Below are 17,351 nucleotides of genomic sequence, written 5' to 3' on the forward strand. Positions count from 1 at the left end.
TTTTGCAAAGCTAGCCTTTGCTAAATAAACTCTCTTCTTGAAATCCTGGTGCCCCTTAATTGCCCATCAGGTGAGGACTCACTTTTTTTTTTTTTAATTGTGAAAAATAACATATATACCAAAAATCAATAAATTTCAAAGCACACTGCAACAATTAGTTATAGAACACAGCTCCGAGTTTGGTATGGGTGCTACAGCTCCACAATTTTAGCTATTTCCTTCTCGCTGCTCCAAGACACTGGAGGCTAAGGGAAATGTCAATAGAGTGATTCAGCAACCATACTCATTTGTTGCCTCTTATCTTCTCTGATATACTCCTCCTTCTCCTTTGATCCTTCTCCCAATCTTTAGGGGTATTTAGGCTATGGCCATTCTAACTTTTTCAGGTTGGAAAGGGCTGTCGATAATATGGGATAGGGGGATGGAACTAGCTGATGTTCTGGAGAGAGGGGAATCACTTTGAAGTGGCATCGAGAGCAGGGCCAGGAGTCACAACAAAGCTAGGAAGGCACAGGGGGTAAGGGAAGGCCTTAGGAGGAGCTACCCCAGAGAGCTCAGAGGAACGCCTTTGGGGGCAGGGGTTGGCGGTGGCCAGGGTGCAATGGGGGTGGGTGCTGGGAGAGAGGTGTCAGGGGTCACCCAGAAGGTGTGAGCAGGAGGACAGGGCCAGCTGGGTGGGTGCTGCTGCAAGGCCAAGGCCGCAGAGCCCTGAGAATCGGACTTTGGTCCCGGGGACATTGACGGGGACGTTGATGAACATCTTTTAATTTTTTTGATTTTTAAAAAAGTATAAAAAAATTTTTTTTCTTGAATTCTGTCAAATGCTATTTCTTGCTCTATTGACCAGATCACTTTTTTTTTCTCTCCCATTCTGCAAACAGGACACATGATGTTGAATTTTTTGTTTTGTTTTGTTTTCTCCCACCCTCCAGCCCAAGGATTTTGAAAACTCCCCTCTACTGGGGGTTTACTTTGCATGCAATAAAAACTGGCACACCTGAGGTTTGCAGGGCCATGACTTTGTTGACAAACGTCTATGCTTGTGTCACCCCACCCCCCTAGAGAGAACATTTCCATGATTCCAGAAAGTTCTCTCGAGCCCTCTTGCAGTCAATTTCCCACCCACCCTCTTGCCATCGGGCAACCAGCCCCTGATCTGACGTCTCTCACCATCCCTCAGCTTACACATGAATTTGCTTTTACTTAGACCTGCTGCGTTTCCTTCCCCCCCATTCCCATCTTCCACACCGTTTCTTCTTTTTGTTGTTTGGGGGTCAGGACCCGGCAGTAGGACACCCCTTCCTAGCCCCTGTCACTAGAAATGACAGGACAAGGGCAGACCCCGGCACTGCTCAGCTGGCAGGGAAAGGGAAGATCTGAGGGGCCCCCGTGGAGTCAGGCACCCCCTCCCCAAGACCACCCCATATGCAGCCTCTTCCATTGCAAACTGCTTAAGAGACTTGCTGCCCACACTGTGCAGCCGGGAGGGGACAGAGTTAAGAGCCTGGAATTGTCCCACCTGGACAGCCCAGGCGGGAGGTGGGGGAGTAGGGGAAAGGGGGTGGTGGTGCCAGACCCATGACCCAGACTAGTCACAGCCACCCCAGGCCTGACATTCCGGGGCTGCTGACACCAGGCCCAGGCACACAAGATCATTAGCAGGCACTGAGCTCATATTAAGGCCAGGCGGGAACATTACCAGGTAAGAGCTGCCCCCCTGCAGAGCCACCTGCCCCAGGACAGTTCCCAGGGCACAGCTGCGCAGCCAGCACCCACCCCACCCCCACCTCCCACCCCAGGAGGCCAAGAGCCCATTTCCAGGGCCCAGGGAGCAGGGGGTGTCCCTGGGCAAGGTGCAGCCTCCTAACTCTGCCCTAAGAACTGGAGTCAGTCGCTGTCCCTTCCTTAAGAGAGGGGACACTAGCTGCTCAGGGGTCAGAGCTGTCACAGCCCATGCCATCTCGGCGTAGACGTGTCCTGGGCTCAGACAAGGGGGGAAACTGAGGCTAGGGCAAGGCAGCGGGCTGGCCCAAGCCAGACCCACCGGCCAATGTGCCCTGTGTTCCCACTTCGGGGGCTCCCTGCTGGCTTTTTTGGGGTCAGCTCTGCAGGTCCAGGCCGTGGGCAGGCTAGACGGAGATGATGATGGCACTGGAGGCCAAGAACCGGGGACCGGGACCAGGTGGGAGAAGAGACATGGCCCATCCCTTCTTTGGACCCTGTGCCAGCACCTCCCCCAACACACAGCTAGCCCCCAGCCCAGGTGGCCAGGGGAGCCTCAGGGCAAATCGTCCTCAGCTGTGGCTAATTGCCAGCTCCCTCCCTTCTCCCGGGGTACCCTATTTTTCCTGGGTGCTCCCAAAACTCTGTGGCTTGGACAGAGTTCGCGCCATCTCACCCCTCCAACCTTCCCCAATGCCCCCCCCACCCCGCCAGGCCCCCACTGCATTACCCCAATCAGGCCTTTGCAGTGTGTCCCCTGTCCCCAGGGTCCTCCCCCAACTGAGCCCAGGACACTCCACCCCCCTGCCCCCCGACCCTGGGCCAGCATTAAGGATGTTCCCTGAAGGCTTTTCCATGCATCTTCATAGATTCCGGGGCCAGGTGCAGGTCTCCTCGGAGCAAGCCACCCCTCTACCCCGCCACCCCACCTGCAAAGCTGCACACTCTACTCTGCTTTGGGATTTGGTGGGCCTGGGGGTGTGTGTTTCCAGAAGCTGCCCTGATGGCCCCAGAACTACAGCACTATGGTGCCCTCCCACCCCATCCCCAGAGGCCACCAGATTCCATGTCCACCCTCCACCCCCTAAAGAAAGGCTGGTCTGTGTGCCATATCCCCCACCACCACCTCACCCCCAGCTCTGTTCTACTCCCCGCCGCGCCCCAGCTCTGGGAATAATGCCTCCTCTCTGGGTGGCTGCCCAGGCTTAATGGCAAAAGGGCGCAAGAGTGATGACAATTAGGCCACAGTGAGTGGCTGCCCCGCCCTGCCTCCTGCCACCCCCCCCCCCAACCCCCCTGTCAAGGCTGCCCTGCTGCAGAAGTTTGTGAGTGGCAGCTGGTGGTCGGGGAACAGCCAAGCCTGCAGGCACAGAGCTGGGGCCAGCTGAGGCTGGGGACAGGCCAGGCCTACTCGGCCAGCACCGTGTGCCCTGCTCCCCAGCCCCTAGGCTGGACCCGGGGACACAGAGGGTGGGGACAGGGGGTTGGGGACTGGGGTGAGGGGGCTGTATGTGTCCCGCTGCCACCCACCTGCCTCTCTTCACCTCCCAGCTCTGGCTCAATCACGGCTTCCTTTGCTCTGCTGCCTCCTCCACGCAGGCCACCCTCCCTCCCCAGCCTGGCCCAGGCTGGCCCCATTCTGACTTGTGCATCAGCCGCCCCGCCACCCAGGAAGCACCAGCCAGCATTGCCAAGCCTGATTCTGGGTCCCCCCCACACCCCGACTCGACGCCACCTCACCCCCATCCTCCTGGCCTCTGTGCTGGCCCCATTTTGAGGACAGGGGGCTCAGAGAGGGCACCCAGCACGCCTGGGAAGGAGCCCACGCTCTTCTGTCAGGAGTATTTTAATCCTTGTGGGGTTTGGGTGTGTGTGTGGTGGGGGGGGGGCAGGGAGGTATGGCTTAACGAGGCTCCAGGGAGCAGCAGAGCCAGATGCCAGATGCACTGGGGTGGGGGTAAGGGGGAGCAGGTGACTCATCAGGAATGAGGTGGAGGTGTCCAGTTCTGAGGATTTGACATGGGTCTAGTGCCAGGTTATTCCCATTTCTACCCTTGGCAGAGATGCAGGCTGCAGGGAAGGAAGGAATGGAACAAGCAAAGGGACCCCAGCCACTCCAAGGGGGTCCGCAGCACCCCTGCTCCCCTCCCCAATTACACTCACACACACAGCTACAGAGAGAGAGCAGCATACAGCCGGGGCCCCCCTGCCAGTCCCCCAGGGACAGAGTTCCCAGTGGCTGTCTGTCTTGCCTTTCTCCCCTGCCATCCTCACCTGGACCCACGCCAGGCCCTTCCCCCTCACTACTTGCTGGGGAGCCCCCAGGGCCCAGGTCACCCAGTGCCCTAATTAGCCCCTGGGGGTGCAGTGGAAACAACACACTGCCGGGGGGGGGGGCAGTTGGCAGGTGTCTGCCGGTCGCAGGGCCTGTCACAGCTCAAGGCCCTGTGATGCTTTCTTGTGCAAAGGTTCTGGGGTCTCCCACAGAGGTGGAAGGGGGCGGAGGGCATGCGCGGAGCTAGGGACAAAGTTGACTCACACTCCAGCCTGGCTCTTCCTAGCAGCCCTCAACTATAAAGTGGGGAGGGGGCTCCCAGCCCCACCCACAGAGGACCTTCCTACCCAGAACCATTCATTCATTTACTCCTTCCTCTAGGCATTCCGCATATTTGGCCCCAACACAATCTGGGGCAGGAGTGGGTGGGTGGGGGGAAGACTTGGCCCAGGACACAACAGGTTCCTGCCCACGGGGGATGGAGGGGCTCAGGCAACAGAGCACCATTTTTTACCCAAGAGGGGTGCTATGTGGGAGTGGGGTGCTTGAGTTGCCAGGTGGGGAGGAGGGTAGAGCGTGGTCAAGGAAGTCTTGTCTGCTAAGTAGCTTTCAGCCTGAAGCATGAGTGGGAGCAAACAAGGGAACCCGGTGAGCTCAGGGGGACTTTGGGGTCCACCAAGAGTTTTCAGAGGGGGGCATGGCTGGGGAGCCCCATGTGTGGCTTCCTGCAGTTGCCTGTGGCCCAAAGGGGACCGAAAGGACAGTTCTAAGCGGCCTGGCCCATGCCACGGAAGCAGGTGACCAGTGAGAAGGGGCGAGGCGTCCCCGATCGCGGAGAGAGGAGCCCCGAGAAGTAGGAGCTGGGCTTTAAACACGCCCCTGGGTCTGTGGCCTCTGCCCAGAAGGCGGCGCCACCCTCCTCTTGGTGGCCCCGCGGGGCGAATCCCGCACAGGCCTCGCCTGCTGGCACGGTCCTGGGCGTCCCCGGGGTCCAGCCGTGCAGGGCTTCCCCACGCTCCTTTCCCCGGGGTGTGTGGGTGGGCCTCGATCGTTCCCACAGCCGTCCCGGGGGCCCTCTCCACGGTGCGTCGCCCGGACCCAGCTGTCGCTAGGCTGCGGCGGGGGCTCCGGGCGGGTCGGGCGGCGGTGGCGGCGCGGATGGCGGCGGAGCCCGGGCGCTCGTGGGCCCAGGCGCGCAGAGCGTACGGCGCAAGCGAGGCTCTGCGGCGCGGGGGCGCCCGCAGGAGGGACCCCGGGCCGCAGCCCAACGGGCCGGGCCCCGATGACACCCGCGCCCCGGCTCGCCTGGCCCGTCTGCGGGGTCAGCTGCGGGCCGAGGGGGCAGCGGCGGCGGCGGTGGCTCGGGCGGAAGCGCCGCGGCTGCTGCGGCTGGTGGAGCGCGCGGGGGCCGCGGGGGCCGGGGCAACTGGGGCAGCCGGGGCAGCCGGGGCAGCCGGGGCAGCCGGGGCAGCCGGGGCAGCCGGGGCAGCCGGGGCCGGGGAGCGGACGGAGGCGCACAGCCGGGGCTCGGTGTGCTCGGTTTGTGGGGAGCCGCGCGGCGGGGCCACCTACCCCGCGGGCGTCCTGGAGGTTAGCGAGCGGCGGCTACAGGCGGGGCTGGCGGCCGTGCGCGCCGAGCTGGGCGCGGGGCTGGAGGCGCTGCGCGCGGAGCTGCGGGCGGAGCTGGAGGCGCTGCGGGAGCTGCTGCCCCCGCCGCCGCCGCTGCCGCCGCCCGCGCCCGCGCCCCGCGAGCCCCGCGCCGCCCCGCGCGCCCCCCGCGGCCCGGCCCTACTGCGCGCGCTCGGTACCGTGAACGCCCTGGCGGCCGCGGCGCGGTCCGCGGAAGACGCCCCCGAGGTCCCCGCCGACGGCACCGGGACCCGGGTCCCCGCGCGCAAGGGCCCCAAGAAGACACCGGTGGCGCCCGGGGCCCCGCAGGGCGGCGGGGACAGAGAGCTGGGTCCAGGTAAGCTGCGTGGCCGGAGCGGGAAGGGTCCTGCGCCTGTGCTGCCGGGAGAGGCGGGCAGGATGCACAGAGGTGCGGGACTGGGTGGGGTCGTAGGCTGGGGTGGGGTGGGCTGGGCTGTCACCCAGTAGTCCTTCCGACTCCTCTGCCTCGGGGAAGGGCTCACAAGTTTTCTTTTTCTTTAAGGGTCTTAAGAGGCCGGGTCTCCGTGGACTAGGACAGAGGTGTCACCCACTCCAAGGGACAGATCCCAGCGCCACTCTGACAGCCCCATTCAAAGACAGACACCACACGTGCAACTGCATCCCACGGGGCGACAACTGGACGCAGAACCGGACTCTGGCCAGCCCCACCGGACAGTGTCCCTTGAACTCTTAGCTTCACCTTGCACAGTGACACCTTTTCAGGGACACAGCCTCACCACAGGCAGCCACCTGGACACAAGTCTCTCTCCATAAAGTGTCAGTTTGCACTGAGACTCCACAGTCTAGCTTGGGAGAGTGTCACCTGGAGGCGACGACACGGGACAGGCAGCCCTTTGTCAGTCCAGGGCACTGTCCCCTCCACCCCATACACCTAGCACCTGTTACCCAGCTATAAGCAGGGAGCCAGCAGCATCCCACCTCCTGGGCTCAGAAACGGCCACAGAGTCATTTAACCACAAAGGGGACCCTGGGTTCCTGTGCCAGCTCATTTTAAAATAAAATATGTGACCTTAGGCTAATGGTGGCCCTTGGATGACCTGCCAGCTTTCCTCCTTGCAGTTGGCCTGGGGATTCAGACAGAATGGGGGGGAGGGGCAGCGGTGGGTGGGGGGCTGGGGCTGTGCTGGGGACAGGGGAGAGTCACCCAGGGGTCTCCCTGGTGGGGCACACTGAAGACTCAGAAGGGGGTGGGAATGGGGTGGGAGCCCTGCCTTGGTGACCGGGCAGTGTCCCCAGAACCCACCCCAGTCGCATACTGCAATGGTCCTTCTATGCATCATTTATTGGGGGAGGGGCTGTGGGTGAGGGTTCCCGGATCCTAGAGGCACCTCCAGAGCCACAGGCCGAGGCCCAGGCCCAGCAGGGCCCCCCCACGCGCGGGTCCGGGTCGGGGTGGAAGGTGCGGCCGCCACGCGGATGGAAGCATCCGGGGAGGCCGAGACCCTGCGCCCCACAAGAGGCTGCTGCCGGCGCACGTTATCCGTGAGCGGCGCAGGGAGCGAGCCCGGGGGCCCGGCCTGGGGCATGGTCCGGAACTGGGCCACCTGAGGATTTGATGGGGGACATGGGCGGGGGGACGTGTTGGCAAGGGTGGGTCATGACCGGGGGGCCCAGGGGACGACAGTGGTGACCGAGGCCAGGGCCGGGACCCCCCACCCCACCACCTGGGCGCGCCCGATGGGCACTGGGTCCTCGAAGATGGTCCAGAGCACGGCGGGCTCACAGCCGGGCGTGGTCAGCGACCCCCGGTAGCGATAGTAGCGGGACAGGCTGGTGGCGCTGGGCAGTAGCGAGGCCAGCGGGAAGGTGGTGGCCAGCTCTGCAGAGATCCCTGGGCGGGGAAGGAGTTGAGGGGCAGGCTGGGAAGCGCCCTCCCACCGCCCCGTGCCCTCTGGCCTCTGGCCCCCCAGCCAGCCACCCACCCGGGATACCCCCCTGTGGGTCCTCACCGCGCGGGGACACATCCTTCAGCCGGGACACCAGGGCTGAGAAGTTGGCGTTGTCAGAGTCCCGCTCCTGGGAGGTGACGGGTGAGGGTGGGAGCAGGGCACCTAAGGAATCTAGTGGAGTGGGGGGTGGGGGGCGGGTCTAGGGGAGGCCCCAAGTGGGGTGATGGGTGGGGTTAGGGTGGGGGCCCTGACACCGCAGATTCCCCCCTCCCCCAACGGCTCACCTCTCCGGGATCTTTAAACTCAACAACCCGCATGGACTCCAAAGGGCCCCCCACCTCCACCCCGGAGCCCCAGTCCGGGAGTGGAGGGCGTCCCGAGGGCCCCTCCCTCACCGCCAGCAGCACTGCCAGCACTGCGAGCCCGTCGGGGCGTCCCCGCGCCTCCTGCACGCTTGGGTACCGCGTGTTCACATGCAGCACGTGCATCTGGGGAAGCACAGACACAGGGCGGGAGGGGTCCCCGGGCTGCCCCCCACCCCCTACCTTCTCCATGGGGTCACCCCTCCGCCCCGCACCCCTGCCAGTCCCTGCATCCTGAGCCGCACCTCCGTGGTATGGCGCCGCACGTCCAGGCTGTGCTTGGAGCCGGCTCACGCGGGCCCCCCCCCAAGTGGAGGTGCAACTGCAGCGCGCACGCGCACGCGCGCGCGGTAGGCGGGCGGGGGCAGCCCGGCGCCCCGCATCTCCAGGTGGCCCCGCGGGTCCGCGTCCAGGTGGAGGAGCACTGAGGGAGCACCGCACGCGCGCGTCTCTCCCCCCACCCTGCCTGCTCAGTGCCGCCGTCGCAGGAGGGCATACAGACACACACCGACCACAGCGGAAATCGCCCCACCCCGCAGAAACCCTGTGTGGGGTTCTGATCCCCACTTTTTTTGGGGGGGTGAAGTGAGTCCTGACCTGTCTGGGGAGGGCATCTCACCCTCTGATTCCTGCCGAGTAGGGGTGGAGTGTTCAAACTCTTGGGTAGAAGTTCCTAACCCATTGTGGGAGGCCACTAACATATTTGTGGGGTTCCTGACCTCGTGGGCGGGGGTGTCTCAGCACCCACGCTCCAGGCTCCCCCTCTGGCAGCTGACCTGTATGGCCATCATTCTCCAGGGTCCACGGGCCTGGGGTTGCTGAGTGGTAGCCTTGGAAGATGAAGGGCCCGAGAGTGGGGTCCCGCCGGACTCACCGAAGGTAGATGTTGATGGGGGACTGGGATGGACCCCCGCAGGCAGGGGCCATCTCCTTCCAGTGGGTGGGGCCTGAGGGGACAAGGACTGGGGTCTGTAGGGAAGGGGGTCAAGGAGGCAGCTTGGGGGTGCACAGGGGAGGGTGAGAGGACCCCCCCTCCAACACATGCCCAAGAAGAGCCAGTTATTCCCTCTACCCCAACCTGGACAGGGTACAGCTGCCACCACCGACACACAGACAGACAGACACTTCTGACCCGCAGGCTGACCCACAGGGACAGGGGCAAGGCTCTGCTGGCACCCACCCACCCCGTCCAACACCGATAGGCTCGCGGGTGTCCACTGGCATGCGCAGTCATACAGACAGGACACACACAGAAGGCCAGTGACACCGTGACACCTGGTGTCCACGCAGCCACGGCCACCCAGGTCTGTAGACAGAAACCAGTAGGGACCAGAGACCTTTGGGCCACACCTGCACCCGACTGTCACCTGCCCTGATGACCCCGACGCCCCCGCGCAGAGCTCGGTCCTCACCACACGTGGGGTCCTGAGAGTCGTAGCACCAGGTGCCTGTGGGCAGGGCAGGGGGCCAGGCTGCGAGACAACCCACCTGGGCGCTCTTAGAAACCCGACCCGGCCCGGCGCGGACTCTCAGAGGGGGCCAGAGGCGCCCCAGCGACCCCAGCATCTCCTCTCTTCCCCAGAAGATCCCCCTGGGGGGTGGGCAGCGACCCCGGCGCTCACCTTGGGAGTCCACGCGCACCGCCAGCCGCACCGCAAGGAGGGCGAGCGCCAAACTCGGGGCCTGCATGGTGGAGGCGGCGGCCGCGACTCGGCAGGGCGGGAGAGTGGCGGCGGCCGCGCGGCGAGGCTGCTGCATATTCATAGAGGGGGCGTGGCCACGAGTCCCTCCGCCCCTCCGTCTCCCGGAGGCTGCAATCTGACCTGTTCCCAGGCCCTGACTGGCTTTTCCCCAAACTAAGCGCTTTAGGGAAACACCCGAGGGGAGGCTATTATTACCCCATTTACAGGTGAGGAGGGAGACGTGGGAGCCGGAGTGACATGCCAGGGACACCGCGGGGCGAGGGGATGTCCTAGGATTCCAGAATGTGGGACTGCAAGGCTGGGGGGAGAGAGACGCCCCCAAATCCCGGTCTCCTTCCTAGCACTGCTCCACTCCGCTCTCTTTCCGGGGGGGGACGACCCCATCGACGGGTCTCGAGCAGCCGCTGTACCCCGGAGGGAGGCGGGGGCAGCTCGGGCACCTCCAGTGTCCCGCAGACCCCAGACCTCCCTGTCGGCTCAGAGGGTGGGGCCCTGAACACCCCCTCTTGGTGTGGCCGGGAGAGGGGGCACCGCTGCCCGGAAAGAGTCGGCCGGGGAGGGGACCCTGCGCCCCGCGCCCTCCCCAGGTGCCCCTCCCGCGGCGCGCAGAGCGGCTGAGCCAGGAGTTTCCCGCCTCCCGCCAACCGGACCTGGGGAGCTGTCCGCGGTGCTGACGGTGCCCGGGGCGGGGAGGGGCGGTGCTGATGGGCGCCCCCATTCTCCCGCAAGACCTCCCTCGCCCGTCCAGCCCCGAGCCCCCAACCCGGTGGCCGTGTGCGCAGTGGCTAGGACGCCTGGCCCAGGGCTGGGAGAAGGCACCAAGACTCCCTGGGTTGAGCCCTCTCATCCCCGCAACACTGAGTAGGGCTTTATCCGATGAGCCACTGTCCTTTGGGCAGAGAGCAGAGCCAGAACAGGGGAATAGGAAGGTCTCAAGCCTCCATCCCCCCGCGGGCGTCCACCGATGGCACCTCAACTCGGCCCGAATCTGCAACCCAGCTCCTTGCCGGTGCTGGGATGGGGTTGGAGGGCAGCCAGCAGGGAAGGGGCATAGCAGCAGCTGGCGCCCCCAGCCAAGGACCCAGCTCCAGCTGACAAAATTCCCTGGGCCCTTCGCAGTTGCGTGGAGGATGAAGAAGGGGGCCGCTTTACAGTTAACAAGGAATTGCAAGGCCCACAGGGAGGGTCTGCAGCCCCATTCACACAGCACATGCGGGAGGAGCCATCTCAGTCCAGCTCCCACTCCACCCAAAGCCCAGCGCAGGAAGCCCCACCCTGGGACTTACACCTGGGGGGGGCACTTCAGGAAAGGCCCCCTTGGTTTCTGCTGGACTGCAGGGATGTGGGGCCACGGCCACCTGGGAAACTAGGTGCTGGGACTAGAGGGAAGGGCTGATGATGAGGGGCAGCCTTAAGAAGGGGCTGGGGGCTCCACTGATCACCCCACCTGCACAGTTGGCCTCGGGGGCGCCGCACAGCTCAGCAGGTGTAGCAGAGGCCTGAGTTCTCCACCAGTTGCTGTGGCCCGGGCAGGGCTGCGCCACCAGGGCACCGCACAGGCATTTGGGCTGGCCACGCTCAGTGCCCGCCCAGCCCGGGGGCTCCAAACGCAGCTCTGCCTGGTCTTCAGGCCGAGGGTTCCTGGGTACGCTGGATTCTTGGGAGGTGGCTGTCCCAGCTGCCCCCACCCCGGCCTGTGGCTGTCACAAGGGGGGGGCAGTCATGTCAAAACCAAGCATCTTTCAGAACACAAATTTATTTGGCATTTGGATGAAATGGTTCTCACAACATCTTAAGAAAAGGATTAGTGCCAACCCAACAAAAAATAAACCCAAACTAAAAACCCTTAAGTGAAAGGAAAACATAAAAAAGAGGCCTCGAGACAATGTACAGTATCCAATTCCGCCGCTGCCACAGGGCAGAGGCACCTGCTCCCAGGCACAGTGGCCAGATATGTCCTGAGCAGGGGCCCTCCCAGGAGCGTGGTCGGTTCCTCTGGGGGCCAGGGCTGGTCCTGGAAGGCCTGGCTCTCACAGGAACCTGGTGGCCGGCAGGGCAGACCCAGTGCCCTCCCCATCAGCTGAGCAGACACCCAGGGCCAGGAGGGACCCTGAGCTGCCAAGGCTTGCTCCAGAGCAGGACACTTGCCCAGCAGTTACAAAACTGGGGCCGGCTGTGCCATGACGCAGCTTCCTGGCAGACAGCACTGTCCAGGGCACCCCGCAGTCCCTGCGGGTCTGCAGCAGTCAGCACGGAGTCGAATGAGCCCAGGCTGAGGAGCCACGGCGGGTGGTAGCCCTTTGGCAAGCAGGGAGCAGGCCTGCTTGAAGGTGGGCTGAGCACAGGGCTGGGCGGTCCACGGCCCAGCTCCCTGGCTTTGGGGACTGGAGGTCAGGTCTGGGGCCACTCTCTTAGAAATTCTGATTCCACCCAGGAAGGAGAGGGAGTTTCCAAGCAGAGCACCAGCTGATGCATGCAGCTGTCAGCCCCACAGGGCGTTCCCTTCAAGCAAACCCTCCCTGCACCATGAGGGGGCTGCAGAGACCATGCATGGAGCAATGAGCCAAGGCCCAGCCCAGCCCGGCCCTGCCGTGGGCAGCCAAGACCCGGGAGAGCCTCAAAGTACCCAAGAGAGCTGGGCTCCCACGTACCACGCCCACCTGCACACACTCACATATACACATACACAGACACGCACACAAACAAATGCTCCAGACGTTCACGTAGAAAAGGTTATGGATGTGCTAAAAATCGCACAGAACCCACTTAATCTCCAAACCTCAGAATGCAAAAGCCCCATTTCAGGAGATGGGGCCCCTGGACAGGGGCAGGCAATAGCTCCCTCAGCCAAAAGGCCTCCGCGGGCAGCCACCACCGCCCAGGGCCGCTGAGGATGGATGCCCTGGCTGGTGTGATGGTGTATGGGATGCGGACTTTTCAGGGATGGGAACAGCCCAGGGTGGTCGCAGAAGCCACTCCTCCCCGCAAATGAAAGACCCCTTATGGCACAAACAAGGTGGGTAGAGGCAGGCCCAGGGGCTGACTCAGCAGGGGGTAGGGGCAGCAGCGGGACCCCCAGTTCAGCTGCACCCTGGGCAGAACCAGGCTGCGTGGGGCCCACTGGAGACGGAGCAGAGCGTGCACCTCCCTGCCCAGTTGCCTGCCCGGGGGCTCAGGTGCCAGAGTGCTCAGCCAGCCCCCAGCCTGGGAGGGCCGCACTGGAGGCTGGCGGCTCGTACCAAGGGCCATCCCAGGGCAGCCTCACAGCATCTCCAAGGCTGGTCCCCTACCTGGACGGTGCCGGCCCTGGTGGGTGCCAGCTGCTTGGCGATCTGGGCATAGGTGTCTCAGCACGGCATGTGGGGCTCACCAGACATGTTTGTTGTGACCAGGGAGCCCCCTTTCCTGGCCTCTTTGTCCCAGTCTCTGAAACTGTGTCTTCTGCCGTCCAGGTCACGTGAACTGCATGTCCATGGCCTACAAGGGGCAGCGTGTCTGTCCATACACAGCACGCAGGTGGTGCTGGGGCTGGTTCTGCACCCATGGGAGTCGTGGCCACGGGTGAACTGTCCCCTACACCATGGTATTGAGGGGGCTGCGGCCATGCCGGCCGGCTCCCCGCAGGGCCTCTGTCACCAGGGCACTCTCGCTTGGGGCAGGGGCGGGGGGCACAAGCAGGGCACTGCTGCTGTCACCCGAGTCTTCCAGGTCTGCGAGAGGGGCCCCCGCGGCAGGCAGGAGCTGCTCCGGGGGATGTAGTGACATGCCGTCACTGGTCCCAGCCCCTGGGGTTGGCGGGCCAGCCTCGATGGGCTCAAAGGCGTCGTCGTCTGCAGAAGAGACGGGGGTGAGGGGCAGGGCGGCTGGGAAGAACTGGGAACCCACCTGCACACGCCCACCACGGCCTCCTGGGAAGGGGGTGCAGACCCACAGGGCACACTGATGGCCTCGCAGCCTGTGCACTTGGAACACTCAAGGGGCAGGAACACTACTGGGAGGGCCAAGGCACTGAGGGGAGGGCTGGGCTGTGGAGGGCAGGAGGGTGTTCAGAACTTAAGGAAGGGTGCTGCCCCCCGGGCCTGGGAGACTTTGGTCTGAGGGCTCTGGGGTCGTCCACCCACTTCCTCTGGCTGGTTCCTCATGGGGCCATCTCTGGAAGCTCATGGCATGAGGCCCAGCTCACCCAGCAGCAGCAGAGGCAGCCTGGCCAGCAGGGGTGTGGGACCCGCTGCCCTCAGCAGCCTCCCTGGCAGAAGCTTGTCCCTCCCCAGCCCCTGACAGTGCTATTGGGACAATCTGTGCTCCGGGACCAGAAGTTAAGTCCAAGCCTTTCCCAGACCGCACAAGAGCTGCTGAAGCTGACTAATGACAACGTGGCCGGGCCCCATCACAGCACCAGCAGGGCCACATCGGGGTGCTGGTATCGATGGGCTGATGGTACAGGAAGCTGTCGCCATGGGTGCGGGGCAATGGGACGGGTCCAACAATGAGCGAGCCACCTGCCGCTCCTTCTTGCTCCACAGCCCTGGGGGAATTCCTTCCGTGGCATTCCCATGGGGCAAGAGGTACAAACAATCAGTCCCACACTGTGGTGTGGCCTCCTGACACGAGGGACTGGCCTTTGGGAGCCTGCTGCTCATTGGGGTGCACATGGGCTGACCTCTGGGCCCTGGTGGAGGCTCTGGACCAGCCTCCCCCCTTGACGGCTGCCCCAGGCCCCGAAGGAACCTGCTGGGGTGCCCAGTTGCTCCAGGGTGTGGTTATATAGAAGTGGGCCTGGGCCCCCAGAGTTCCCTTCACCCATAAGCCGGGGCAGGGGTGGTGGTGGCAAGGAGCAGGGTGAGGTGAGGTGCCCCTGCCCAGATGAGGCACCTGCGGGGTCGTAGAACACGCTGTCAGGGTTGATGGAGGCCTCATATGGCGGTGGCGGGTCATCGGGCTGGCCGAGGTCCGGGTACTTGTAGGCCGTGTAGGGGGGCGGGGGGTCGTGAAAGTGGAAAGTGCCCCCTTCGCCGTCGTCGGAGAGGTGCAGTGGCGTGAGGCCTGTGCCGAAGCCGTCTGGGCCGTAGTCGAAGCCGGGAATGCGGCGGCCCAGGTTGAAGTGGTGCACTGTCAGCCGGGCGGGGACGGGTGCAAGGTTATGGCTGGTGGCCGCAGGCAGCAGCCCACTGGGATCCTGCTGCAGCCCTGCCTGCGCCCTGGCTCTGCCCGTGCCCCAGCCCCTCTCTCCCGAGCCACTGACCAGGTGCCCCGATCCCACTGCGCACGCCTGACCCCAGACCCAAACCGAGGAGACAGGGCCGCCCCCCGCACAGTCCCTGTGGCAGGCACTCACAGTTGGCTCCGATCAGGGACTCAATGCGCTCGCGGCGCCGCTGGCGCAGTCGGTGGACCATGAAGAGCAGCAGCGAGAGGATGAGGAAGGAGGAGACGCAGCTGATGATGAGCCGCATCCCGCTAGCCATGGAATCAAACAGGCTGTTGCCATCTGTCGGGCACAGGAGGGGACAGGCAAAGGCCCCGTGCGGGGTGAGCTCTGAGCCCCGCACCCGGCACGAGCAGATGTCCAGCACTTGCATGTTGACGCCCCTTGCAGGGCCCCTTCCTCAGCACCCAGGTGTGCATGGCCACCATGAGGCTGCAGCTGCTTCTGGGTGTAGGGCCACCTGCAGAGGAGCTAGGCTACAGCTCCCTCCTCACCCACAGGGCGAGGCTGGGTGCCAGGGACACAACCCCAGCCCCTGCCCCCACTGAGCTCGTGCTTGGGCGTGAGGCCGACAGAGCAGTGACCCCAGTGGTGACTGTCAGGACATGCTCTGACAAGGAGGCCATGTAAGAGAGGAAATAAAGGGAGACAGGTGTTCTATTTGACAGCAAGGACCCAAGAGAAGGAGCTGAGGGCTGGGCCCGAGGGGCAGGGTCTTGGCATTCTGCCAGCATGTAGTGGGAGCCACGGGGGGGGGGGGGGTGTTGGATTGGGAGCAGTGTGCCCCAAGAGCAGAGCTCTGGTTCATGGCAGCTGCTGTACAGAGGATGTTATGGTGAAGATTCAGGGAGCAGTAGGGATCCAGTGAGGGGGCTCCTGCATGCAAGGGGGAGATGACAGCATCTCCCAGTGTGGTGGCAGGGATGGTGAGAAGGGACAGAACCGGGATGGGGGCAGTTAGGACCCACTGAGCTGTGGCAGTGGGGCCTTGGCAGCCTGCAGGGGTCAATGTACCCCAGGACGACAATCAGTCCTGACCTTGCTTCACCACTGTGGTCCCACTGCAGCTGCCAAGGATGGCCAGAGCACAAACCGTTAATAGGCCATGGCAGCAGGGGACACCCCCCCATAGCCAGAGCCCACCAGCCCTGAGCATGTGGTGCCCATCACATGGGCTGTGTGTGAAGGGCAATGTTGCCGCTGTACCTGGCTGGTCCCATGGCCAAAAGCACTGGATCGCATGTGCTGGTGACTCTGGGGCTCCATGTGGGCCCCCACAGCCCGCCTGCCTGGGGGAAGGCATCACTTGCCCCCCACCTCCGGGACTCTTCTCAGCCATGCCTGGGCTCCAGGGCCTGGGAAGTATGGGCCCTGGAGCCTCGCAGGCTGGACCCTCTCCCTTCTCCTCGGAGGTGATCTGACTCTTCCCCTCCCCACACCCCATTCTCAGCAAGCGTCCCCTTGTGGCTGTGCTCCACCCAGGCCCTCACAACCTTGGGAACCAGCAGGGGACACGCAGGAGCATACTTACACCCAGAACCCAAGATGCTGCCAGTCAGCTTGCCCCCCTCCTGCCCCCTACCCTTGCCCAAGGGGCCTAAGGCGGTGGTGAGGTTGAGCCAGCACCCCATGGTTGGCTGCATGGGGCGGAGCTGGGTGCACCTGCGGTTCCGTGGCCAGGGGCGAGAGTCAGAGACGAGCAGGCCCAAGGCAGAGGGGCGCTCCAGGCCTTGCTGTGTCCCAGGTGCTGTGGACAGGAACTCAGCCCCTAGCGCGTGTGGCCATCCATCCTAGGGGGTGCATTCTGCTCAGACCCACAGGGTCCTCCAGCGAGGACATGGCTGAGTGCTGTGCCCAGAGGACCAAGAGCCTGTGACCTGGCCCAACTCTTGGACTGGGCTCTCTCCCAGGGGTCACCTGCCCCTGCCCAGGGGGTGACAGCTGTGGGTGCTGCCGGCCCCACACACAGGGGTTTGCCAGGTGAAAGAGGAGGCCATTGGCCGAGTCCTGTGGTGTGACAGCGTCTTCACATGCTCACTCACGTAACCCCCGTTCAGTCACAGTAGGATGCAACAGGGAATGGGCCCAGGGTTGACTGCGATGGGGGCACGGCCTGCTCAGCTCCTGGGGGGAGGAGGGCGTGGGGGTACAGGGAGCCCAGGGACCATGCCTGCCCTCCACCACAGCTAGGCTGGGGAGGCCTGGCAGGTCCCACCTGCCTAGCGCCAGGTGGACATGGCACTGCCAACCTGGGTCCTCACAAGAGCAGCCAGCAGTCAGCCTCCGGTCCTCCTGCCGGGGCACCCAACACATGCCCAAGCTCAGTCCTGCCCTCCCCCCATGAGGCCAATGCATTCTCCTAAAGCCATGTTTGTAGCTGACAACACTTGAGATGTGCACATGGGAAAAGGAAACGTCTCTCACCAATCAATACTTTCCCTGATGCCTCAGACAGTCCTCCAGCCTCTAGGGAACATTTTGTCCCTGCCCGTAGGTGGCAGGCCATCAGCCCTGGGGGCTAGC

At 64.0% G+C, this 17,351-nt stretch overlaps 2 protein-coding genes and 1 pseudogene across 6 annotated transcripts in view; 1 reads left to right on the forward strand and 2 right to left on the reverse strand.

Annotated features, from left to right (window-relative positions):
• The first annotated feature begins 4,694 nt into the window (after positions 1-4,694).
• Positions 4,695-6,341, forward strand: FAM246C (family with sequence similarity 246 member C). The gene is made up of 3 exons (XM_077159335.1): positions 4,695-4,801; positions 4,900-6,035; positions 6,181-6,341. The coding sequence occupies exons 1-3, from the start codon at positions 4,695-4,697 to the stop codon at positions 6,339-6,341; spliced, it is 1,404 nt and encodes a 467-aa protein (XP_077015450.1).
• Positions 6,342-6,951: 610 nt separating this feature from the next.
• LOC143682315 (carbonic anhydrase 15-like) lies at positions 6,952-9,608 on the reverse strand (annotated as a pseudogene).
• Positions 9,609-11,245: 1,637 nt separating this feature from the next.
• The window catches only part of DGCR2 (DiGeorge syndrome critical region gene 2), a 111,079-nt gene continuing 104,973 nt past the window's right edge, over positions 11,246-17,351 (reverse strand). For 3 of the 5 annotated variants that reach the window (XM_077160327.1, XM_077160328.1, XM_077160326.1), the window contains 3 exons: positions 14,958-15,110; positions 14,495-14,731; positions 11,248-13,452 (listed from right to left, as the gene is read on the reverse strand). In XM_077160327.1, coding sequence (XP_077016442.1) covers positions 13,196-13,452; positions 14,495-14,731; positions 14,958-15,110 — 647 coding nt within the window. In that variant the 3' untranslated portion in view covers positions 11,248-13,195. Of the gene's footprint in view, positions 13,453-14,494; positions 14,732-14,957; positions 15,111-17,351 lie in introns of all 5 variants that reach the window. The other 2 variants (XM_077160325.1, XM_077160324.1) reach the window with 1 other exon arrangement.

Source organism: Tamandua tetradactyla, chromosome 5 (assembly GCF_023851605.1).
Source record: "Tamandua tetradactyla isolate mTamTet1 chromosome 5, mTamTet1.pri, whole genome shotgun sequence".
Lineage (NCBI taxonomy): Eukaryota > Metazoa > Chordata > Mammalia > Pilosa > Myrmecophagidae > Tamandua > Tamandua tetradactyla.